Raw genomic sequence first — 27,147 nt, forward strand, 5'->3', positions numbered from 1 at the left:
TTATTATTAAATATTGCTTCAACTATTGACCATTAGACCTTCTAGATTCCGACAATTCACTTTAAATGGGTGCATACTTATACGGCAATCTCTGGTAATTCAGTTTATTTATTTCCGGCGGGCTCTATTGAATCCAATAAGCATAATAATATAGTGCTCCTTCTGTCCTTAGTGAAACAATAAGCCCATGTCCACTCCTACGCACAATATACATTGCTTATTCTCAAATGGCGTAGGCTACCGATTTTGTTTGAAATTAATACCTTCCTACATACTAACAATTGATAGGTACTAACTTACTGAAAGAAATAAAACCTCCTTATCCAATGTGTGTATGTAAATTCTGATTGAAATTTGAATTTGGAATAAGTGCGTTCGAATATGATTCGTAAAGCGCGACCCACATTGAGGTGCATGTGGTCTACTGTCACGGGCTGCCTCTATGGAAAAAAGTGTGTAATGTCGTTGTTCTTGGTGTTTAAAATGTTATCAGACTGGTGCTTCCATCCCATAGCACATTTTGAACCTTTAAACGAACATTGTCAGTTGGCAAAATCTGCCGTAATCATTAAAACAGCAATGAGGTCACTTCACGTTGAACTGTACTGCATCGGCACCTGCATGACGTTTTGAACGTTTTTATCATATTCCACACACCTGCACTTTTCGAATGTCATGTCAAAATCACAATTTTTTTGTTTTTAGTGGTTGGCACTATGTATTTTCTATGATAATGTTGTATATTATCTATAGTCTGCAAGTTGGGTTATATTAAAAATATTATCTATGGATGTCATGTCAAACTTAATTTTAACGTACCTACGAACACGTAGAAACTGTTAAAATTAATTGAAATTAGCATGAATAATTAATAATAATTCAAATTGCTAATATATTATACCTAGTAGGCACTCTTCATCAGTGCAATTCTTCAGTGAATTTACGAAGACCTTCTCCGTTCAAAATATTCTGCAAAATGACGAAAGCATGGACTAAATTTTCGCCGCGACAGCGTGACAGTAGGCAACATGCACCATGCCATGCACCTCAATGTTGTTCCCGCTTAATTGTCATTCCGTAATGTTGTTGTTGGTTCATAATAATAGGTAAGTATTTTTTTTTCGAATGTTTCGAAAATCTCTGCTAAGATGGTACCCGTGTATTAAGATAATTGAACGTTCCTTCTTCTTTCAAAATATTTCAGGTATATAAGAAATCCTCATAATATTAAATATTGCAACACATTGTTAAATCACTTTTATTACAAAGAAAGACAACAAACTACGTATTAAGTACCTATGTGACATATTAATAGATTTGACTTTTTACCAAAAATTATTATTATGAAAAAATTTGAAATATAAAAAAATGATTCCATAAAATCAAAATAGAACGGAAAAAAATCATTTATGTGGTATTGACCTTGTGATGCATTAAAGCGTAATTGAAAAAAATACTTATTAAGTACTTACTTATTAGTTTTTCTTTACGTTTTCAATTTATAATAAATATGCATATATGTTAAATAAGTGTATCGCATTTTCCAAAGACTCATTTGAGTGGCAAAAAGAAACACATTGTTGCAAATATCAATAATTGTGTGTTGCAAATAATATTTTAAAATAATAAATACTTGTTTTAATATTCATTACACAGGTATTTTTACTCTCTGTTGCATACCTATTTAATCATACAAACTTAAATTATGACTCCCAAATAATATATATTATCTAAGTTTTAATATTCCATAAAATAATATGAACTTTTATCGTGCAATAGTAGATTCACGTACATAACAACTAATTATTTATTTTTACTAAACAATTCTGTTCTACCATTCAATAAATAATGCCAATATTTCGATAAATTTAATGACGTTGGTAATAATCAAAAAATAATCACGTGTCATGTTGCTAAAATGGTGTACAATGAAATTAGGAACAAGTCGCTAATTATTCTAAATAAAATGTACCTATCTATGTAGATATTCGAACATAATAAAGAATATTTTGTATAGAAAACACACAGAAATAATTTCACTTTCAATAATTTAAATCAAATAGGTAATGAATTACTTTTTTATTATGGCTATGGTTTTTTTTAATCCATTTTAATTCACCCACACAATGTGGGTTACTCAATACACCTACGCGCCCTTTGCAATATATTACAAGACTAGTTGTTATTCCAAATATAAAATAATCGATTTAAAAAAAATGCAAGTCGATAAAACAGGTATCTACATGCATAGATAAAACGTTCAATCACTTTTTATTCGATGTATGAGTCACGAACAGCTACTGTGTGATGTTTCATTTTGTTAAATTTAATGCCTGGCATTAAATGCATCTCCATGATTAAGTTGTTCGTCTGTTGAAAAGGAAAATATAAACCCCCTTCATAGTTCTTCCTGTAGAATCTGTAGGTAGATGAATAGTTGTGTTCTGTTTATCTTGTGGAGAAGACGCACTTTACTTGAGTCAAATAATTTAATATCATAATTATATAATAAACATACAGTTTATTTCTTATTTAATCTGGAAATTATTGCGTTAGTGGTTTACCTATTTAGGTAAAAAAAATACAAAACTAATATAAAATACGATTGGCACCTACCAGTGAAGTTTTGTGATTTATTTAAAATGTATGTATAATATTAATACTATCGACCGAGGGTACTAGATGGAATTTTGGATTTAAATTCTAATAGATTTAAGTTTTGTACTATTCCATTTGAGTCGTTTCTTTGCGACCCGGGTTTCGCCTTTCGGCATCTTCAAGCACCACCAAGAGGTATATACACACTGATAACGAGTACAGTTAATTCTTACTTGTTTCTACCTATTTTACTGTATCCATTTATTATAAGTATAAGTAAGAATTGGGTAACTGTATCTGTTGTCAGTTTATTTTAATTTACCCTTTGATGAGTGCACATGGTGCCTGAAGATGCCGAAAGGTGAAACCCGGGTCGCAAAAAATGACTCAAATGGAATAGTACTAAACTTAAATCTATTACAATTTAAAATGTATGTGATTTGATCACATATTTGTTTAATGTCATTTTATTTATAGCTTTACAAAAAATGTATACAAAGTTATGAATTCTAAGATAATTGGTGCCAAAACATAAAACCTGTATTGCTATTTGCAAAATATATTTATAAAGCATTGATTGCTTTTTTCCTTTATAAATTTACATCGATGTATTTTTAAAAACCGTTGCATGCCAATTACACATTTCTACGTCAACGCAGTTAGAGGACTAATACGCCTACTAGCATGACAATCAACCATAACTCGTATTGTGACATGTCTATAATATTGACTTAAATAACCTTTCATTTTACATTCAAAATACTATTATTATACCTCTTTTTGAGATTCGTCAACGAAAATAATAAAGTTGTCAAACAAATAACATCGCATTGTATCCACTTTGTAACGATTAACTTAGACGGGTTTCATCCGTCGACATTTTCAACTGATGAACCGACAAAGACCGGTTCATGTTGATAAAACGTGTTAAAGGTAGAATAAACATAATACCTGTCAGTTGTATTGATATGTTTGTGATTATTAATCTACCTTCGTCAAAAATTAACAGTGACGAAAATTAATTATATATAACACATCTCAAACTCACCAATTGTGTCAGTGAAAAAATTGAGTTTGATATGTACCAGTTTCGAAGGGTGGAGGTAGGCTGTTAAGATCCGACATAAATAGTGCACACTAAACTTTGTCAGTAAAACGCATATGTTTTTATTGATCTAAGACTACAATTTACAGCTGATGGTGTTGGTTAGTTTTTAAAAATCAATTAATACCTGCCTAAACCAAACCATAATAGTTTTCATATATTTTGGGATATCCGACAAAATTGTGCACAATTTTTCATGTTTGGTTTCGTTGAATTAGCAATACATATTACCTACACATGTTCTTGGTCATTTTTTTAAATTCATTAAGCCCTGCCTAAACCAAAATATAATAGATAAAAAAATATTATTCTATCTTTAAAATATACAAAATTATATATCATTTAATGGCATAATTGTAGATATTTTATAGATAGTCGAATATTTTTTGACTATTATAGTCTGGTTACGCAGGGTTTCATTGAATAATTATAACACCATCTGTAAATTGTACTCTTAGTTCAATGAAAACAAATACTGACATGATGGGTATGACTGACAAAGTTTAGTGTGCACTATTTATGTCAGATCTTAACAGCCTACCCCACCACTGCTAAACATATAAGAATAAATTAAAATACCAATTAGTATACAACGACATTAATTATACACTAAAATTTAAATAAACTACGATTAATTGAAATGACAATGATTTTAATTTGCAAAATTATATCTCAAAATAATTAAATTCATGTGGTACCTACCTACCTACAGACCTACAAACTTATCTGGAGAATGAGATGGGGGAGCCACTGTCGTAAACTACCCAATCACGACTCGTAACTGGCAAAATCTGACATTCGGATGACGTTTTTCAATATGGCGTCCTATGGTAGTTCGTAGTTCCATTTTTGGCCATTCTCCAGATAAGTTTGTAGGTCTGTATCTATGTATATTGTATACCCACTGCGACTTTACAATATCAAAAACACACAAGACCAATAATTTATTTTTATATTGTTTCCACCTCAATTTGTACAAACTTCACACCACACTATAATATTTACGATATTATTATTATTTATTATGACAGATAAACATAAAACGAAAGATCACAGATCAGCATAATTATTATAATTGCCATCATTTTGCCTGCTGCTATAATTATTATGTAAACAGATAATGGTATTAAAATAATTTTGTACATAGTGACATATTATCATTATCGTTTTAAAACGTCCGGAGTACTTACTGTTCAGCATGCCTGTGTCTACTGTAACAATGAAAAAGTGTGCCATTTTATTATTTTTCAATGAGACCGGTAATTAATTAACTGCGCGCAGAATGTAAAAAAGATTGCTTTCTTTGATTATTGTGAAATAAAACAAACTTTTCACGTTTTGTGATGTTTTTTTCTTGCAGATCTCTCCAGTGACAGGCGGCACATGAGGCCACCGCCAAAATGGTGATCGTCACAAGAGTGAGTATTTTTAAAGTATTACTGTTATAAACCATTTAATTGAAAATAAATGATTCATTTAGTTAGGTGGTAAATAAAGGGAGGAATATGAAAAGTATGACAATTCCACAATGTTTTTAGTGCGGTTGAATTGGTAGCCATATAATAAAATGAATAATATTCGGAATATTCGCTCGTTTATAGCTGTCATCTATTCTGATTAATGATATTCTTAATGATATAGATTCTTCGCCATCCACAACGAATTCAGCTTTCAGGGTTCATAGTAATAATTTCTGGAACTGTCTTATTTAATTGATTGAATCTCAAATTTTGTTTAAATACTATATGCGATTTTTCACATAATAATATGGATTAAACTTTGTCGCAAAATCATTGGTCGCAGTTACCGTTTTTACAATTTCCCCTTTGTACCTATATTCAGGCTCGGTCTTAATAGCATAACCTCCACCCATGGCCCCTACACCTTGAAGCGGGCCGCCTACCCATCGCTAGGGTTAAAAGCAGTGGGACCTTGTACAGAATCGTTTTCTAAATGTTGTTCCAGGTAAAATTAACGGTTTTCGGTGTGTTTTTAGCGATTTTTGTAATGTTGAATAAATCCACTTGAATTATGGAGTTGTCGAATATCGACACAATAATCAAAAATTGCAACACCGTCTAAACATTTTAAAACTCTACAAATAAAACAGTGCGCAGGCGACTTTTTTCCCCATTAGGGCAAATTTGTGATGTGTGTTTAACTCACGTATCAGGTCGACTCGGCACGCCAGGCCTCCCCAAAGCCCCCCCCCCCCCCCCCCCCAGGCTAGAGTCCTGTCAGCGTAGTCTGGCTAGGGGCCATGCCTCTACTCCTCGCCACTGCCATAAAGATATTTTTCTTTGTGGAATGGCGATAAAGAATCGTTTGAGAATAAAGCTTTGTTTAGATAATGTATGTTAAACTTTACAGATTGTCGATTTACTGAACATTGTTGCCACGTCTTATAATCGCTCAAATCTCAATTTTAGTATTGTAAACATAAATACAACTAGACATATGAAAACGAAACGCGATTAATTACAATTCGTTTCAGGAAACACAACTAAGTAGGCAGTGTCAGATTAAACTTGAAGATAGCAACACTTAATTATCACTTTCTACACCAGAAGAGACTCTTTATCAGAATCGTCTATGTCCAATCGTGTTTTTAATAATACATACATTCATTTGATGCATGCGAACATTTTTTGCGTGCAAGCATTTTAGACACGCCATGCAGTTATCGTAGTATCGTAATTAACGTGATTTTATTGTTAAATATCTATCCGCGTACTGTACATACTTACGTGAAATATGACCAGTTTGTGGGATTTTGTCAATTCAATTCTAGAAACATCAAAATACTTGCTCCATTTCCGCTCCATGATCCGAGTAAACTAAACTCGTAAGTAAGCCTGAACAGAATAATAATGTAATACTTATAACAGTTATAACCATTATCAGCGCTACTATTCTATACACAAGACTGCCATCGGCAGCTATCGAGGGTAGTTTTTCATATGTTTGTTTGTGTCGAAGTATTATAATTGTTACAATAAGTTAGCCGTCTAAACAGTCAAAACTGTCTATCTCGCTCTAAAAGTTAGCACAGCCAACAGACGCGCTATTAAAACATAGCACTTATTCTAACAATTACAACTAACTTATTGTAAAAATTATAATAGTTACTTCAATACAAACATATGATAAACTACCCTCTATAGTGGCCGGTAGCGGCCGATAGCAGTCTTGCCTATAGGATAGATGTACAGGACTGGTTTCACTCACTCCAATAGGACATCAATGTAGTATTATTGAAACGGACGAAATCGGTATTAAATTGTATGGAATAATTCCTACATTTATTATTGTATTGTGTTGTATTTTAACTAATAACATAACTTAATCGTGAACGCCGGTTTCGTCCACAAAGGCATTGTTAACAGCTAGGCATTTAATTCACAATCGCTTTTGTTGTTTATTTTAGCGTAGCCAGATTCGAATTGGCGTCCTAACCACATAGTGGTAGATTTTAATATAATAATGAATTATTATCTAATAATGACAGTGATACAATTTGACTCGGGGTGCTTGAATACTTACTGTAATATTATATACTTAACGACCCACATGCTCAGCGTACGTCAAGATGGAGCTTTTATGCTATTTTCAAAGCATGATCCTGGACATTCCTTAAACGTTGTAGTTAATCTATTTACATAATTTTGAAGCCTTATTATCCTTTATATTTATTTAAAACATTTGATGACTGCATAAAGTATTTTTATTACATAACATAGTATTCTTTTAAACCTCTCGCTCTAATGTTGTGGAATATAGTCATATTTCAGTACGTCCATGTGAAGTGGTGTTAAGATTTTTTATATTTATTAATTTTTAAAAGCATTTATAAAACCATTAGTAAAATTTATTTCGACATTATTATGGTGAAATAATTACAATAAAAAATTATATTGATTATCTCTGTGATCCCAAATTTGACAAGAATTAGGCATTTTATATTTCAAAAAATGGGCAAGATTTACACATCAAATAAGGACAATAAGGCTTCAAAATTATTTATATAGATTATCTACAACATTTAAGGAATGTCCAGGATTATGCTGTGAAAATAACATAAAAGCTCCATTTTGACGTACGCTGAGCATGTCCCCCCTTAATACAACACAGTTCTTGTTTTAGGGTGGACTTTCGCTCTTACATCAGTTTGACACGATTTTTTTTTATTTGTTACTTTTCTGAGGATAGTTTTATTTTTAGTAAGTATATTCAGACTATTGCGGTAAAAAATATTAATTTTCATTTTGTATGATAATTATGTGGTAGGTATGTAATACAAATAATGTGACAAAAATATATAAGTAAGTATAATGATATTATAATGTAGTTTCCTTAGTTTCCTATATTAAAACGTCGTAGAAAATTCTCAATTCGAAAAATAAACTGAAACGACAAATAAAGTAATCTTTTATAATCGGTTTTTGAAAGAAAACAAATGACAATCATTCTCGTATTAGTTTGACAGATATATTTTTGTAGTAATTAGTAGGGACATAATAATATCCCTTTTTTGCTGCTAAAACTTTTTGTACCTACGCTACTGCTGTTTTAAGATTTATATGGTTTTCTAGAATAATAGTTGTGATTAATTGTGATATATCGAAAGTACTTAACGACATTGCAATTAATTTGTGACAGATGGGCATAAAGATATAAACAAATATGGTGGCGGATAGGCAACACGTTTTTTAAAATGACTTATCTCCGAAAATGTCAATATCTTTAAGAATAATATGTTCGATTCAAATGGTAGACAATTCAAGACTGCAAAAATCAAAGTGAATGTGTTAAAAATAGTGGTGTTTAAATAAATAAAAAATAATGTGTTTATTAGAGAAACTATCTGTACATATTACCCATTTCGCCCAGGATTATAATACATGTTGTAAGTATGTGGAAACGCCAGGAAAATATTCTACAACGCAAAAGTTCACCCACGCATACTAGCAAGTGTGCCTATATGTGGGTCCTCTACTTTTAACACTAGCCACTGGGCACCCAGATTAAATATTTTAAATAAAAAATGATTTGTATATTATCAAGTTGCCCACCATGGTCTAGTTCAGCGGTGGCGAACCTGCGGCACACGACAGAATGGCAGGTCCGTGTAAAGTCTCGAGTACTGTTACGCACATAGTCGGATTTATTACAACGTTTTTATTAGGTCGTATTCTTTTTGTCCGGTACAAATCTTGCAATCAATTTTTAACTAACTTCCCGACTAGCTAGACATTTGAAACTTTTAAAATATATCAGAACACGATGCCAATGCATTCTTTTAGGCATCTTTAAGCAGAATTGAGTTCATTTTCGGTTAAGCCAGCGCTCGAAATGGAAAAGTTTACGAACCGGAGCGCTCGACAGTTTTCTGAAGAACAATACATAGATATCATAGTTAGAAGACATAGTTATCAAATTTTATGTGTATTTCATAAAAATAAGTGTGTTAGATTTTCTATTATATGGCCTATCTAGCTCAGACGGTCAAATTATTTTTTCCACGAGACGGAGCGATAATTTTACCGATTTCACGAACAGGAACGGCGCTCCGGTCTATTTCGAGCCCTGCTTTTAGCCATTTTTAAGTAGAGTTAAATTCATTTTCAGCTAATTCTGTTTTGTATGAAAAGTTATTTCGGAAGAAATCCGTAATCCAATCCACTATTATTGGTTGCTAGGGTCCTAACAACTAAATTATTAATATATACGTGCGTTACTATGGAAATCAATATGAGTGTCAAAATGACATTTCAGTATTATTTCTATCAAATACATTTTTTTTGATCGTTTAAGCTAGTCAAGTCAAGTTTATATGATTCAACAGAATATTTAAAAACGTTGTAAGTATATAACAAGTTCTTTTTATCTTGTAATTATTTTAGGAATAAGAACCAGAAAGAAAATTCTGTCGAGTTTTACTTGGGATGGAATTTTAAATTTTGCGACAGTCTTGTATACAATTTGGTTTGCGGTCGACTTGCTTGGTGTCGCGTAAAAATGAGTTGACAATAGTAAAGTTTTGAACGGAACTTCGTAAATTCGCGGATGAAAATTGTTGTCCGGAAGAGCTGTAATACGAGGCAATTTTGATTCTGGACTAAATTTATTATATTCGGGGTTATTTTTTTTACGATAAGGGGTAAAAACAAAATAAAGTAACAGCTTTGCGTTCAATAGATCCACTTAATATTAGTATATATTATATATCAGTGAAGTAGTGGACTAAACAACTGCCTCTAAATCCGAGAGTCGCATGTTCGAATCCCGTGGGTGTATCAACCGTTGCTTGATAGATACATGCTTTTTTTTTAAATGTGTATTCGTATCGAGAAAATGGACTTACTGGGTTTAGGAAAATGAATAACAACCATTATTCACAAAAAAACTAGTACTTAGGTACTATATTAAGAAAACTCCTCTATATTAAATATTATATTTTTTAAATTTACATTTCACCCTGCGGTATAATAACAACTGACTCACAAACTGTTTCATACGTAGGTAGCGCTAATTTTACGTTAAATTATTAATAATATAGTAGGTATCACTTAGAAAATACCCGATTGTCTCCGTTAAAAATAATCTTTTATAATAAAATAACTAATTAGGAATTTTATTAGCATTTGGTAGTTTATGAGAAATAATGCGGGAAATGATCAGTGGCGGGTTTCGGGACTCATAGGTAGGTAGGTACATAGTAAAAATAACAATTATTTTCGAAGATGACAGTGACGACACCGATACTTAATATTAGTGGTTTATTAGTATGGGGATATCTGTTGATCTTAATTAATACCTATACATCTTTTTTTAATTTTTGTATAATTTATTAATAATTATATGACTGGTTTTGAACTGTTTCAAGGCCCCCTTCAAATCTTCCGACGAATCGAATATGTCATCTGCGTCAAAGAAAATCGGAATCACTAAACATGACATAGGTATCTACGATAGCACACGTTATGCAGAAGACAAAATGCAAGTTCAATGATATTTATAAAATCTGAAAATAATCATGTTATAGAATATGTGGGTTAAATACACTCGTCACAGTAGATATTAGTTACTTACTTAACTCGGTCCATCCTACGTCTAGCACCTACCTCCATGCGATACATGCAGTGCGTAGATCGCTTTTGTAGCACCGCTGCAAGGTTAGGGACAGTAGATATAGTAGAACAATTTTACAACAAGCGCAGATGCGATGCTTCTAGTGCGTAAGAATTACACAGTGTGAATTTGATTATTGTTACTGTTTATATTCCCAACTTCAGTTACAACAAGCCTATTGCATCGCTATCATACTATCAAACTTAAACGCTAATGTGATAAGACACTTATGCTGGAGTATTGTTCCAAATACGGTGACATATTTCCGGCGACCAGTTTAATCATCCAGACTACTCAAAATTCTTCTTCGCTTACATGTTCCTTACTTCTGAGGATTGCGACTACTTTTTAAATGTCCTTGTTATATCTCCATCGGTTTCTATATTCTGTCGTCCACGTAGCTGAAGATGTTGAGAAAGCCTTAATTTGGTCAAACCACCGAGTAGGGGATCTTCCTGTCCTGTATTGACCCTCAATGTTTGCAATGATGATAAGCTTTACCATATTACGTCTATGTGGCCAAATTACTGCACACCTTTCTAGAGACACTTGTTAGATAGTCTGTATTCTATTTTTATCTTTTCTTCTACGAAGTCAAAATTAATGGTGCTAAGTAATGTGACCACAATTTATTGAATCTTCAGTTTCAAAGGTGTAAATAAAAATATAATATAATATACAGTGTAAATATTGTTTAAAAAAACATTGCAATACGGCGGAGAGAAATCACATTAAACTTTACCGATTGTAAGTTATGTTATAGTGTTTCTGTTGTCACCGACAAACCGCCGCCATTAGAGGAGTAGTGGGTTAATAACCGGTAGAATGACACCACCGGGTGTATGAATCGGTTACCTGTATCATAAGTTTTAAATCCACTCGCCTCATATGCGCGATTCGCTCTGAAAACAGGAAGTTACGTTTGGTTCCGGTCCGCCGGCTGGAGTCCATATTTCACAAAGCTGATGACCATAAAGATGGCGGCCCGACTCGAGCGTTTGCGCGTCACCACTCACTCACCTGGTGCATCATGCGGAGAGCAGACAACACAGGTGATCGGAGTGGGCAGACCCATCTGTTGCGAATGCACTGCATCTCGTAATCTAAAAATACGCATTGATTGGCTACCTGATAAAACGTTTACAGGTTTACACTATCATATTTTAGTGCGCAATATCCGATATTAATGGCAGATGGTAAATGAACTATCTATGTAGGTATCTACGCCTTCGTACCTGAATAATTGACGAGCGTACAGATTTTCAAGAGTAATAGTAAATATTACATACTGCGATATAGAACAAAATTTATTAAGAGCGTACTTCAGTGAAACGGCAAATAATTTTCAACAGAAGGTGCAACGAAATTTCTCACTAGTCGCCAATCGGAGACCGACAGTCGAGGTGTCCGCACATCGATTTGTTTTGTCATGGCGTCGGATGAAAATATTCTTAAATCGTGTAAAGATGACTAAAAAACTTTACGTGTGTATTGTTGTTTTTATTTAATAAAACGCAATTTTTCTGTAGTACTTATTCCACTTTTAATCAATAGATTAGAACCGGTTTCGTCCGCCTCAGAGGGACATATTCAACTTTCAATCAGTTGAATATGTCTCTCTGAGGCGGACGAAACCGGTTCTAATCTATTGATTAAAAGTGGAATAAGTACTACAAAAAAATTGCGTTTTATTAAATAAAAACAACAATACAATGCAGTTCCACCATGGATTGACAGTTTACAAAATAAAAGAAGTTTACGTGTGTACTTAAAAAAGAAAACATTTCAATGAATATACTATTATTATTAGTAATATAACAATAAACAGAACATTAAATGACGCATGTTGGATTTTTATGACAAATTATATTTCGTTCGGCACGCGTCATTTGCACAATCTGCGCATCGCCTAGCCACGATCTTTTTAGACCATGCCTCAACTGAAGTATAGCCTTGATAATCACTATGACATTACAAAGCAATACTTGTGTATTGATAACTTCACTAATAAAGTGCGGATTTGAGTGCAATGTCGACCCCGGAAATATTGGACTATAATCATGGAGGCTGACAGGGCTCTAGCCTGGGGCCCGGGCTTAGGGAGGGTGGCGAGGCAGGCCGACCAGTTAAGTGAGATAAACACACCACAAATTTATTCTAATACCTAGTAAAAAAGTCTATAATTATTTTCAGTGTGTTCCCCGACTAATAAAAATGACTATTTATCCAATATGACGAAGGGTCGCATGTTACTAGGCTTTGGCTATCACAAAAACGGTCGCGATCAGTGCTTCATAATGATGCCGAGTGCTGACAATTCAAGTGGAATTATTTAAAAATACCAAAAATTGCTAAAATAAATACCTATCGTAGTAGATTTTTGGGTTTCCACCGTGTATATGATAATGGCCTCTACAACGAGCCCGAAACGTCGAGGAAAGAAGGAAGAAGGACACACGGTGGAAACCCAAAAATCTACTATGATAAAAAAAAACAACGGTGAAACCCTCAAACATTATAAAAAAATACTTCTATTATTTTACACGGAACCAGCGCTCGAATTGGAAAAGTTTACGAACTGGAGCACTCGACAGTTTTCTGATGATATTTTATGTGTATTGAGATTTTCTATTATATGGCCTATCTAGCTCAGACGGTCAAATTATTTTATCCACGAGACGGAGCGATAATTTTACCGATTTCACGAACAGGAACGGCGATCCGGTCCATTTCGAGCCCTGCACGGAACGCTGAAGTTCTGCCCTTAACTTTAGCGATATGTTGGGGGGCCGCCAAACATCATGGTCTGGGGGCCCGCTTCAGGATGTGGGGGCCATGAGTATAATATATTATTAATTTTTCAGATAAAATAATATGTAGGTATTCGTTATTTTTAGTCCAGAACAAGAACATCTATCTGTATATTATTATGTTCAATGTTTCCCATCCGCGTCGGTAAACAATTTTGATACATACATCTTTCGAACAGTTTGTATACAATGTTCACCGAACCTATATCGCACACCCGCAACTAAACTGCCACAATCTAAAAAACGCAAAACAGAAAAAATTGGATTTGAAGTTTCTACCTTTCGCATTTTTGTACTGTGTTTTTGAAATATATTTAGATATTGAATGAATTTTTGACTTCAATTTCATATTAAGTCATCAAATTCATAGTATATTATACTATGAACGATAGACAATAAAACGTAGTAATTAACTCAAAACACGTAAATTTGGACTTATGGCGGTAAAGTTGCGGGGTACGATATATCTTGATCTGCTCTATGCGTAACATCTCAACGGCTGTGGGCAAAACGAAGAACTTTTTTTCTGGGGACAACACAATCCGTTGACTGTTTTACTTCTGATTCTTTCTCATCCGCACATAATATGGTCTTTACCTGGTGGCACTGTAATGGGTGTGTTTTATTATTTTTTCTGGTCGGTATCAAAGTCGTTTCGCTACTTGTTTGTTCTTTGGATAAAAAAAAAAGAAAGAAGAATAATAATTTTAAGTTGGACAATGTATTCTGCCAGTGGCGTAGTAGATACGGTTTCGACATGAATACATACCTATCTAATTATACAATATTTTTTTTTCTCTTTCCAGGGTGATTACATCTGGATCGAGCCGGTGTCCGGCAGGGAGTTCGATGTGGCGATCGGGGCGCGCGTGGTGTCGGCGGAGGGGCGGCGCATCCAGGTGCGCGACGACGATGGCTCGGAGGCGTGGCTGGCCGCCGAGAGACGCATCAAAGCCATGCACGCTACCTCCGTGCAGGGCGTCGAGGACATGATCTCTCTCGGCGACCTGCACGAGGCCGGCATTCTCAGGAATCTCCTCATTAGATACAACGAGAATCTCATCTACGTGAGTTGCAAACCATTTTTCTTTACCAGGGTCCATATAGATATGTATCTACCAATGTTCCCTGTAAGGTATAATGGGGGGGTAAATGTAATATTGGGGGGGGCCCAAGGAGGAGAATGTAAATTAGTCCCATAGGCACTTTTTCTTCTTCGCAGCCTAATTTCTCGTTGTCTATTGCACTCGGTGTACCTACACCATGGTCCCCCCATCCTGAAACGGGCCCTCAGGCTAGGATATTTGGTGGGCCCCCCTACCTACCGCTAAGATTAAAGGCAGTGTGAAACACTACATTAACGTTTTTCAAATTGTGTTTTAGTTCAAATTAAGGGTACTTATACAGTGAATTATTGGCGATTTTCAATACATCCAGTTTAATAATGGAGCTGTCGAGTATCGATACATGATAATCAAAAAATATATTGCACAATTATATAAGTAATTGAAAATGTTCATGGCCATGAAGTATAATAGCGCCGCAGGCGACTTTTTTTTACTATTATAGCTAATTTATGATGTGTGTTTATCTCACTTATCTCGTCAACCCGACACGCCGCGCCCCCCACAACCCGGGCACTGAGCCCTCAGCCCTCCCCAGCACCACTCCGGAATTCGGGTGGACACCGAGAATTTTTTGATAGTTCCATTAAGGATTGGGTTTCTAAAAAAACCTGACATTAGTGTTTCGAAATTTTTGTGTTAGAAATTAAAATCTATAAACTGTTCTAAAAAGGGTGCTGGAGAATTACAAATCATTTTTTTGCCAGTGTTTTTATTTCTCTAAGCCCAAAGGTTTATTGGCTTTCAATTTCAATGGTTAAAATCATTCTGATAATATTCATGTTTGGGGGGTGTAAGGGCCCCTTCTCCCCCTCCCCCCCCCCCTGGGTGCGCCACTGTAACCACCTCACTTCAGTGTGAAAAAGCAAACATTCGTACTTAGCTTCCATAGAAATGCAAAGTTTTTTTAAAAAATGCCTGTTTTTAAAGGTCTGGATTTGATGAAATTTACCATATTGGTCTAGTACAGGTAATGTTTTCGAAACTATAGATTCCCTGTGTAAATAAAACAGTGCGTAGATATAATGTTAGGGTTTCTTGTCTTTGCGAGGGTAACAAATCCTTTAAATGAGCCTAACATTGACGGAGCACCATCCATACAAATTCCTCCGTGATATTTTAGATTGTTCTAAATATGAAGAAATAGAATCAAAAACATCTTGTCATGTCGTACGCTCGGTGAGTTCTTTGCAACATAGATATTGATCCACTATTTTGTTTTCATTTATGAAACGAAAACCTGTGAGGCCAACGGTAGACGCGTGCGATCGATTCGGCAACATCGAAATCACATTAGATCTTTCATCGGCTTTCATAATTTCACGAAGGACTTCTTCGGTTTTCGCTATTTCGCGGATTTTTCTGCTTTTATCATTATTTTCGCGGTGCACTTGCAACAAGCCAGCGGTGCACCGGTTAAGAACCACTGGTCTAGAGCCACAATATTTATGCTGAATTCCACCGATAAAAATGTTCTTTTTTTAAATTTACACCACCACCGACTGTGGTGGGCATGGCCCCCACATCATGAATGTTTGTGGTAGTTCTAGAAACACTAAAAATAATTGTAATATAAAATGATACACGTGAATTATTATCATGTAGTTACGTATATCATAATATTTTCATCATACTTCATATTTTTTATGTTAATTTTGATGAAGTAGAATAGCGCCACATGCGATTTTTTTTTATAATATAACAAATTTCTGGTGTGTGTTTATCTCACAATTAGACGAGCCGCCACGCCGGGCCCTCTTAAGCCCGGGCCCCCAGGCTGTAGCCCTGTCAGCCCATGGTGGTGGGTGTAGTCGTACTTTTCGTCGAATTTTTATCGTCGATTTTGGGTTTTTTAATAGTGAAGTTCCAAAATATTAATTGAAAATGGAAAAAAAGTATTATTGCATTTAACTTATAAGTACACAAACCTACCCAACAGAACACAGCCTAATTTCTCGTTCATCGGACTTTTGTCTATTGCACTCGGTGTACACCACTCCAGAACTCGGGTGGACACCGAGAATTTTTTGACATTTCCATTAGAGATTAAGTTTCTAAAAAAACCCGACATTAGTGTTTCGAAATTTTTGTGTTAGAAATTAAAATCTAAGAAATTTTTCTAGAGGGTGCTGGAGAATTTCAAATCATTTTTTTGCCAGTGTTTTTATTTGTCTAATCTATTGGCTTTCAATTTCAATGTTTTTGGGGGGGCCAAGTACCCCTTGCCCCCCCCCCCCCCCCTCTGGGTGCGCCACTGCGCACACATGTTTTCATCCCCGGCACAGTCCTCACACAAAATATTGTAAAAGAAAGTTTCCTTTGCCAGATTTTAGTTTTGCTCGAATGCACGAAACTATCACAAGCACAAATACAAATATATAGATTTAATACAAATATAAAAAAAACGTTCTGCAAGTTTAGTATTTAATTATCAACGTATATTTTTTTTCTTGATTTCCTATTTTTTTTTATTTACTTCAAAAATTATGGAATGTTATAAATTAATGTGCCAATGTTTCGTGCAAAAGTCGAAAAATAAAAAATGTTGGCCTATTTTTGGGAACCAAGTCTAAACAATGTGTAATCTATAGGAAATCTGTATATATTATTACATTAGTATGTATGTCTTGTTTTGTCTCATTCTACAATAATTGACATTTCATGATCATATAAAATATATTAATAATTGTAATTCTTTTAAAATGAGAACAAAGCCATATTTCAAGAGGTCCGGGATGTGGTTATGGCACTTTTTATTTTTTCTCTTTGATTTGACGATTGAAGATGAGAAACACATGGCATTATAATGACATAAGCATATAACTTTCCTACAAAGTCTACAGATTGTTCAGACTTAGCTGCCAAAGATACCTCAAAACGCAATAATTGTGGCACCAGCTAGACGCTCATGCATTTCCACAACCTTACCTGCGCAAACCAGTTTGTATCGGGAAGCTCGTGTGTATGGACGGGAAAACTGTAGCTCGCGCAAAACGCTGTAAAAGTGTTTCATATTTTTAGCACAAACTATATCGCACAGGCAAGTCACTGCCACCGTCTAGCCGGCGCATTAGATGTCATATTAAATACTGATATACCTTAGTTAATAAGCCTCAATAAAATATATTATCAACTAACCGATTAGTCCTTCCCTCATATTATTATAAATAAATAGTTTATTATATTTCTATGTATTGTAATCATTTCTGATATCAATTTTCTCATTTTCAGACTTACACTGGCTCAATATTGGTGGCAGTGAACCCGTACCAAATCCTCCCGATCTATACGGCAGACCAGATCAAGTTATACAAGGAGAGGAAGATCGGTGAACTTCCGCCGCACATATTCGCCATCGGTGACAACTCCTACGCTCACATGAGGAGGTACGGCCAGGACCAGTGCATCGTTATCAGTGGAGAGTCAGGAGCGGGGAAAACAGAATCTACTAAATTAATTTTGCAGTATTTAGCAGCCATAAGCGGGAAACACTCGTGGATAGAACAACAGGTAAATTGATAGATCACTACACCATCATTTTTTTAGACCCCATGCCTCAAAGCGAAGTTGATAGAGTGTCTACCTGTTAAACTATGGGTGCTGGTTCGATTCAGCATTTAACAAAAATCTCGTGTAATTTTTTCAATGTGTGTTTGATTAGGAGAATAGCTAACAACCATTCCCTTAATGAATCTGTTAATATAACATTAACTCTGGAAACCCATATGAGCAGATAGTCAAAAATAATTCCTCATAAGAAAAGGTCTTTTACGATATGCTCCATTTAGAATGATAATAATTTAAAGAGGTAGTTATCGATGTCTCCGCCGAATCTTAGGGGTACATTGGTACGACCGCCTTATAAACACTTGAGTTTGTGAGTGAACAACCCTCGGTGATTGAAGTAATTACGAAGAGATGTTTCACATGGTTGGGACATGTGTTCTGGATGCCGCCGTGGCCCCTTGCCTACGCGCTGCAGGTCTTGCATGGCAGGAAGCGCGAGAGTTTGCGATAGACCGAGGAAAGTGGCGCGAACTTGTGCTTGCCCTATGCCCCAATACAGGGGTGTGATAGGGAAAACTAGTAGTAGTTATTTCTTATTTGGGAAATATATATTTGCACATTTAAAAAAAAAATTCAGTGTGTATGTCAACCAGTAATTACGTTTAGTTAGTTAGTTATATACAATTAAGCTGTGCGAATTCTAGGATATGTAGATGATATACGTGGTGAATGCCTTACCGGAAATATTGCAGTCATCTTCATTTTATATAATTACCTTCTTCTTATTTGACCATATTATTGTCAGTCAGACAAGAGCAAATTGGAATCATACTGCAACTGCAAGAATCACTGTCGCTCGCAGGGGTGATGCATTTGACGCAGATTACACAATCCATTCGTCGGATAATTGCCCATTAGGCCAATAAATAACCACTTGCGTACACATCACTAATATTTATTTGACACACTGATCACACTGTACATCTTACATTATAAATATTATTTTAAATATTCGTATGGGTCATTCTAATATAATAATTATTTAAAATTTACATTTAATCCATCTTCTTAACCGGTTCTATGCCTTCAGCGAGTTTTCTCACTCTATGCACATACAAATAAAATTCAAATTACTAGCCACTGTCGATTGATTTGCATAATCTAAAAAAATAAACACACAGTGACATCTGTTTGAATAATTATGAAATACTAAGCCACAAATTATCGGTATTATAGCGATTTTAGTAAGAGCTTCGCTTTACATTCAACATGCGTCGTTAAAAATCTGCGGCCTGTCAGATACTGCCATAGTAATATTGTGAGACATAGAAAACGTTAAATCAAACCTGCACTGTACCTGATGCTTTCATTTTTTGAACAAACCTAACTGTCGAATTCACTATTGGATTTGTGTTATTATTATTAACAAACATGAATTTGATTATGCTACTGATTGTAATAACATGGGGTAGATAGATACAATGATCATCGGATGACAGCGCCAAAATGTATTTACATTCAACATAACATGTACATTCTATCCATTTTTATGTGCAATTACATTATTATAATATGTGTGATTTAATTGTTCAACATTCAAAAATTTATCGCGTATCTGTTGTGTTACTTTAAATATAAGATAATTTTGATTATATACAATCATTTTAATTACTTTACTGATACTAGATTTAAAAACTATTTTTACTCGTGTGGTTTAACCTAAATTCTTCATGTTATTCTTCATGACAATCATTTCTATTAAGTTTAGAATGACTTCAATTATTGCAGATAATATTTTAATAAACATGTAAAATAGCGATGTGCTTTTCTAATTCCAGATTCTTGAAGCGAACCCAATTCTAGAAGCCTTTGGAAACGCCAAAACCGTTCGGAATGACAATTCTTCACGTTTTGGAAAATACATAGACATTCACTTCAACAGCGGTGGGGTGATTGAAGGCGCCAAAATTGAACAATATTTATTAGAAAAATCAAGAATAGTTTCACAAAACCCCGATGAAAGAAATTATCACATATTTTATTGTTTACTGGCCGGGCTATCGAGAGAAGACAAACAAAAACTTGAACTCGGCGATGCTTCGGAATATAAATATCTAACTGGGGTAAGATAAAACTTCCTAATATCAAAAATTCATTAATAATGAAGTTGAAGAGAATCCTCTTATATAGAGATGGAACTTTAATATTGGCACACCTAATTTTCATACAAACTCTGAAAGGTTACGTATGAGGGTTATTTCTTTTACGTACATACAAAAATAGCGCTTGCGTTAAACTACAACTTGCTTCATCAATTTTTATAGGGAAACCATATAGAATAAGATTCAACATATTTGATAAACATCCACTGATTTATTCATTTTTTTCATTATAGACACAAATATATCACATATTCAAATATATAACTTAGTGGCGAAGAGTAGGGGTAGGCTGTGAGATCTGATATAAATAGTGCACAATTTGTTAGTCATACTCATTTATTTGCATTAAACTTTGAATAGAAATTGCAGATGGCGTTGGTTAGTTTTTAAAATTCAATCAAACCCTCAATAATTGGTAAAGCACATTGGCAAATGCAGGGGATGTGGGTTCAAATCCCGTCAGGCATCGTATTTTTTTCAAAGATTCTTTTTTAGTAGGTTTATTATGATTTGGTTTAGCCAGGGTTTAATTGATTTTTAAAAACCAACCAACGCCATCTGCAATTTGTATTCTAAATTCAATGAAAACAAAAAGATGAATGACTAACAAAGTGTGCACTATTTATGTGGGATTCCCACTATCTCTACTCTCCGCCATTGATATAAATAACTAGGAACAGCGTCAGAAAAATACATATTTAAAAAATCTTGAACCGGATGGGATTCGAACCCACATCAATCGCAGGCAGAGTAAGAGCATTACAAATTACGCTACTTACTCTAGTATTCAGGCCAAAACGTCCTAGAATTATGTATCTGAAGTGTTTTGAAAATCCATCAATAATGGAAATAATTTTTTGTAATTTTATTTTTAAACATCACCATTCATAGATCGCATCAGGAAGTCCTTGCACTTACTAATAATTTTAAGTATATAGTAAAATCTCATTTTTGGTCAAAAGTGCAGTTAGCTGGTTTGCAGATTAAACAGTCAATATGTGTGTTTGGACCCAGAGCAAAGACCAAACAGGTTGAGCGTGTGGCTAACATCCAAAACTCAGAGGAAAAAAAACTGTTAATAAACCCCTTCATAAGACGGTCAAAATCCACAATGGATTGTAGAGCGAATGATTCTACTCTTAAAACTAAGCATACCACCTGCACTTTGTATACAGTTTCAATTAGTAAATTAATGTATGTATGTAATAAATGTCAAATAACAAAACAATTCTAATTTCACAAATTTTGAGGAAACATGTTAGTGTAAAATTATTTTTTTACTTTCTCATTAATAATTTCTTAATTCTTTTTTCAGGGAGGTGGAATAACATGCGAGGGTCGCGATGATGCAGCGGAGTTCGGAGACATTCGATCTGCCATGAAAGTGCTATTATTTACTGAACAAGAAATATGGGAAATTCTGAGGTTACTAGCTGCTCTTTTACATTGCGGAAACATCAAATATCAAGCAACCGTAATAGACAATCTAGACGCCACTGAAATCACAGAACACGTCAATGTTAAAAGGGTAGCCAACCTATTGGGAGTGCCAGTGCAGCCGTTGATAGACGCTCTTACGAGGAAAACATTATTCGCGCACGGCGAGACCGTCGTGTCGACTCTCAGTAGAGACCAGTCGATGGACGTGAGAGACGCCTTCGTCAAAGGAATATACGGAAGACTTTTCATTCTCATAGTTAAGAAAATAAACAATGCTATTTATAAGCCCAAAGCCACGGCAAGAAGTGCAATAGGAGTGTTAGATATATTCGGTTTCGAGAATTTTAACCACAATAGCTTCGAACAGTTTTGTATTAATTACGCTAATGAAAATTTACAACAGTTTTTCGTTCAGCACATTTTTAAATTGGAGCAAGAAGAATACAATCATGAGGGAATCAACTGGCAACACATTGAATTTGTAGATAATCAGGACGCGTTAGATCTCATCGCAATCAAGCAGCTCAATATAATGGCGCTGATAGATGAAGAGTCGAAATTCCCCAAAGGAACAGATCAGACTATGCTAGCGAAGCTTCACAAGACACACGGAACGCACAGAAACTACCTCAAACCTAAGTCAGATATCAACACCAGCTTCGGCTTGAATCATTTTGCCGGAGTTGTATTTTATGATACCCGAGGATTTCTAGAAAAGAATCGAGACACATTCAGCGCAGATTTATTACAGCTTATACATATTTCCAACAATAAATTCTTACAACAGATATTCTCTGAAGATATAGGAATGGGATCAGAGACCCGTAAAAGAACTCCAACATTATCCACTCAATTTAAAAAGAGCTTAGATTCGTTGATGAGGACTCTAAGTAATTGTCAGCCGTTCTTTATCAGATGTATAAAACCAAACGAGCATAAGAAACCGATGCTGTTCGATCGAGGATTGTGCTGCAGACAGTTAAGATACTCAGGAATGATGGAGACTATAAGGATACGACGCGCCGGCTATCCTATCCGGCACAGTTTCAAAGAATTCGTAGAAAGATACCGATTTTTAATATCTGGCGTTCCGCCGTCACACAAGACAGATTGTAGGGCGGCAACTGCAAAAATATGCGCATCCGTTTTGGGAAGATCAGATTATCAATTGGGCCATACTAAAGTGTTCTTGAAAGACGCTCACGATTTATTCTTGGAACAGGAAAGAGACAGAGTTTTAACGAGAAAGATATTAATCTTGCAGAGGTCGATTCGAGGATGGGTTTACAGAAGACGGTTCCTCAGGATGCGCAAGGCTGCCGTTATTATTCAGCGGCAGTGGAGAGGAAAGCTGCAACGGATTCGATATGTACAGATGAAAGTCGGATTCGCTCGGTTGCAGGCTTTGATTAGAGCGAGAGTTCTCGCTCATAGGTTCAGACATCTGAGAGGACATATTGTATCTCTTCAGGTGAGTTTTCGGAACCTAAATAATTACTTTCCTTATAAATTAGCATAAAAATAATCAACAGTTCCATCCAGCATCCCAATTTGTCAGATGTGAAAATTTGCACAAAACTGTCATCCACATTATCATTCTTGAACTTATTTCTTTGCTACTTTCAACTCTTGAAAGGCAAAATTACACAATACTATTTTTTAAAGGCCCCATGTGCCATGTAAAGGTCTAAAATCAAGAATTTGAGGTATCTTTGGGAGCTATGCTTGAATAATTTGTAGACTTTATAGGAAAGTTCTATTTATCGTTATGATGCCCTGTCTTTTGTCATCAATCAACATTTCATTATGACATAAAATATAATTTTAATAAAAAAAAGTGTATAATTGCATAGTCATTTCATTGTTGAGAATAACGGCATATATCAGTCAGTGGCGAAGGGTGGAGGTAGGCTGTTAAGATCCGACATAAATAGTGCACACTAAGCCTTGTCAGTCACATGTATTTGTTTTTATTGAACTAAGACTAGAATGTGTAGATAGTGCTTGTTAGTTTTTAAATTTCAATTAAACCCTGCCTAATCCAAGCCGTGGTAGATAATAAGTCAAAAAATATTTGTTTATCTATAAAATATCTAAAATCATACATAATTTTATAGATAGAAGAATAGTTTTAATCAATTATGGTTTGGTTAGACAGGGCTTAATGAATTCATAAAAACAAACCAACACCATCTGTAATTCAACGAAAACAAATAAGAATGACTGAAAAAGTGTGCACTATTTTTGTTGGATTGCCCACAGTATACCTAAAGTATTATGATTTGGTTTCGGCAGGGTTTAATTGAATTTTGAAAACTAACCAGCACCATCTGCAAATTGTATTCTTAGTATGATTGACAAAGTTTAGTGTGCATTATTTATGTCGAATCTTAACAGCCTACGTCCACCCTTCACCACTGATATCGGTACATGAGATATCTGTGGTTATAGCACTATTCAGGATTAGCTACCTATTATATTTACCTCAAATTCTTCTGATATGGCATTTAGTCCCTTATTAGAGCAAAAACAATAATTCTCAATGCAATCTGAATTTAATCTTTTTATGTTTTGTTCAGTCGTGAAAATAAAACATAGAAGAAGACGTTTTCAGATGCACTGATTTGACAGACTGCAAGATCAAACAAAATGGTGATGTGCGATTTTGCCTTACAACAGTTGAAGTAGTATGTACATATAGGTACAACAATTAAGTAGATATTTCAAATTACAGGAAATACTTTTTGTAAATAAGGTGATGTAATCATAGTGTATATTTAATTAATGCAAGTGTTAATTAATTATAAATACTTGCAAAAATGTCAAAATAACCTTGAGTAGGTTGTAGAAAGTATTATTAATAACCCATTATTATTGTAAATAATTAGGTAGTTGATTAGATTTCATAATGTCAAAAACATAACATGTCTTTTGATTTTCAATATCAACGTGAAACATTGACACATTATCCAATCTAAAATCATCACATTATTAGGAAAAATAAATAAATTATTGAAGTGTGTCCAATTCTTATATGTATTGTTTAATAAAATAGTTTTGTTTGGGCCTTAGCAAAAAGATGTGTAGGTTTATAGAATATTATACTATATCGAATATCGAATTTTCTTAAGTACCAATTTTAAAGTAGATATCCCATTACGCATCATAATAATATAATATCAGACCATAACACTATGTTTTATTATTGAATGGTCTAAAAATGTATCTTTTTATATTTCAGGCTGCCGCCAGGGGATATTTGGTGCGGCGGTCGTACGGCCACAAGATGTGGGCAATTGTTAAAATCCAAGCTCACGTGAGAAGATTAATAGCCATGCGCAGATACAAGAGACTCAAGATAGAGGCGACTCAGCACAGAGAAGCTCTGAGGATAAGGAAACAAGATGAACTCCGCCTCAAGCACCAGGGAAATACGAGAGCCAAGGAAATCGCAGAGCAAAATTACAGGGTAAAAAACATTGTATTTATTCAACGGGTGTTGGTTTAATAAACTGGTAATCCAACAAGTTTAATTTTTCATAAATTATTCTAAAATATTGCAAACTAAATGATGGAATATTAATAATTGATGCACTGTTTAATTCTATTTTCTTTTGCTATAAAAACTTTCTAATTACTATAAGATACAAGGAATATTGCAATACATATCTAAAAACATTAAAAACAAAAATAAATACTTTAATTCAATGATTCACTTACAATTTAAAAAAAACTGATATATTATATAACATAGACTGCAGCAAGCTTAACATGAAGCGTGGCCGTTTCGAGAACTACAATACTGACAATCCTTTCATAATATAATGCAGCACCACGACGGCGGCCATGACAATTCAACTTATAATTTTCGCACTCTAGCCACACTTATTATTCACTCATCTGCCATACATTTATTTTATTGTCTATTGTCAATTAAATAAAGTGTATTGTCACATTGTCACCATTCTCTTGTGACACACAAAGCTAACCACTACTTGTCCGACAACAAGATCTCGTTGATAACCGGAAGTCGCTGTAGTCGTATGTGTCATGGCGGCAACGCGTGTTTAAATAATGTATCAGCGCTCTTTTTAGATGCGACTCCTTTTCAAGCCAGACCAAGAGTTTACTAATAATAATGATCGTTTTATATATATTTTTATTATAAAAAGCATCAAATTACCTAAATTGATAGATCCGTACACCATGGAAGCATAAAATGAAATGATAAATTTAGGTGCGTTGCTCATTTGAAACGGAAGTACGATTAACTGCATATGAGGGGCTTGTTAGTTGACAGTTTTAATACGTAGACAAGAAGTTTTTGTTAGACAATATGTGACTGTTTTACTTCTCCTGATCATCCGACTTCATCTTAACAATATAAAATGTGCATTCGTTGAAAATTCGATTTTAATTAGTACCAAGATTATATTTATAATTAATATGTGGTTTGATAAATTGATTCGAAGTTCACATAAAGATTTTTTAATAATTCTTAGTTTTAATGTATTTTATTTAAAATACATACTTGTTACAAAACTATACTAGACACTTTCTGAGTCGGAAAGGAAATTTGCTGAAAATGTATATATTGTGATTAATTTCTAATTTGGCATTTTAACATTAATACTAATCATATCTTTAGGATCGCATGCATGAATTGGAGCGAAAGGATGCAGAACTGGCGATAGAAGAACGCAGGCAAGTGGAAGTGAAGAAGACTCTCATCCAAGATGCCGTAAGGAAACAGGACGAGCCGGTGGACGACTCCAAGTTAGTGGAGGCCATGTTCGACTTCCTTCCCGACTCCAGCAGCGAGGCCCCCGCACCCAGAGAGACGTCTGTCTTCAATGATTTGCCGCAGCCGCGTGCTGACCAACAAGAGGTATGCCAAATTGACTATAAACTTTGTAACCCAAAAATTTCTCTCTGAAACACAATCCTTCTATTAATTAAATAATTTATTAACTTATTAATTTGATTTACCAAAGATATTGAAAAAACCTTTTTCTATAGAGATGGAGCCAGAATGTATGAAATTGAAGCAAAAAAAGGAGCACGGGTCCACTGATTAAGTTAGCTACAAGTGACTTTGCATTGCATTTTCATTTGCAGATAACTTCACACTATTGCTAAGACATTTATTTGTCAATTTGCAGGATGTATAAAAAGACAATCCATCACAATGAGTAGATAAGCAGCCAATAATACTACAAACATTCAAATATCATTTAAAATTTCTATAAAACCGTTTATAACACTGCACT

General features: G+C 34.5%; 1 protein-coding gene across 3 annotated transcripts in view; it reads left to right on the plus strand.

Annotated features, from left to right (window-relative positions):
• ck (unconventional myosin-VIIa ck) overlaps nucleotides 1-27,147 on the plus strand; it is a 129,877-nt gene that overhangs the window by 83,374 nt on the left and 19,356 nt on the right. Inside the window, exons 1-8 of one of the 3 annotated variants that reach the window (XM_085955938.1) lie at nucleotides 4,778-4,930; nucleotides 5,064-5,121; nucleotides 14,451-14,711; nucleotides 18,000-18,278; nucleotides 20,114-20,398; nucleotides 21,753-23,348; nucleotides 25,119-25,346; nucleotides 26,526-26,765. In XM_085955938.1, coding sequence (XP_085812064.1) covers nucleotides 5,104-5,121; nucleotides 14,451-14,711; nucleotides 18,000-18,278; nucleotides 20,114-20,398; nucleotides 21,753-23,348; nucleotides 25,119-25,346; nucleotides 26,526-26,765 — 2,907 coding nt within the window. In that variant the 5' untranslated portion in view covers nucleotides 4,778-4,930; nucleotides 5,064-5,103. Of the gene's footprint in view, nucleotides 1-4,777; nucleotides 4,963-5,063; nucleotides 5,122-14,450; nucleotides 14,712-17,999; nucleotides 18,279-20,113; nucleotides 20,399-21,752; nucleotides 23,349-25,118; nucleotides 25,347-26,525; nucleotides 26,766-27,147 lie in introns of those variants that run through there. The other 2 variants (XM_085955937.1, XM_085955936.1) reach the window with 2 other exon arrangements.

Source organism: Rhyacophila brunnea, unplaced genomic scaffold (genome assembly GCF_057557595.1).
Source record: "Rhyacophila brunnea isolate RB1 unplaced genomic scaffold, BYU_Rbru_1.0 scaffold_5, whole genome shotgun sequence".
NCBI lineage: Eukaryota > Metazoa > Arthropoda > Insecta > Trichoptera > Rhyacophilidae > Rhyacophila > Rhyacophila brunnea.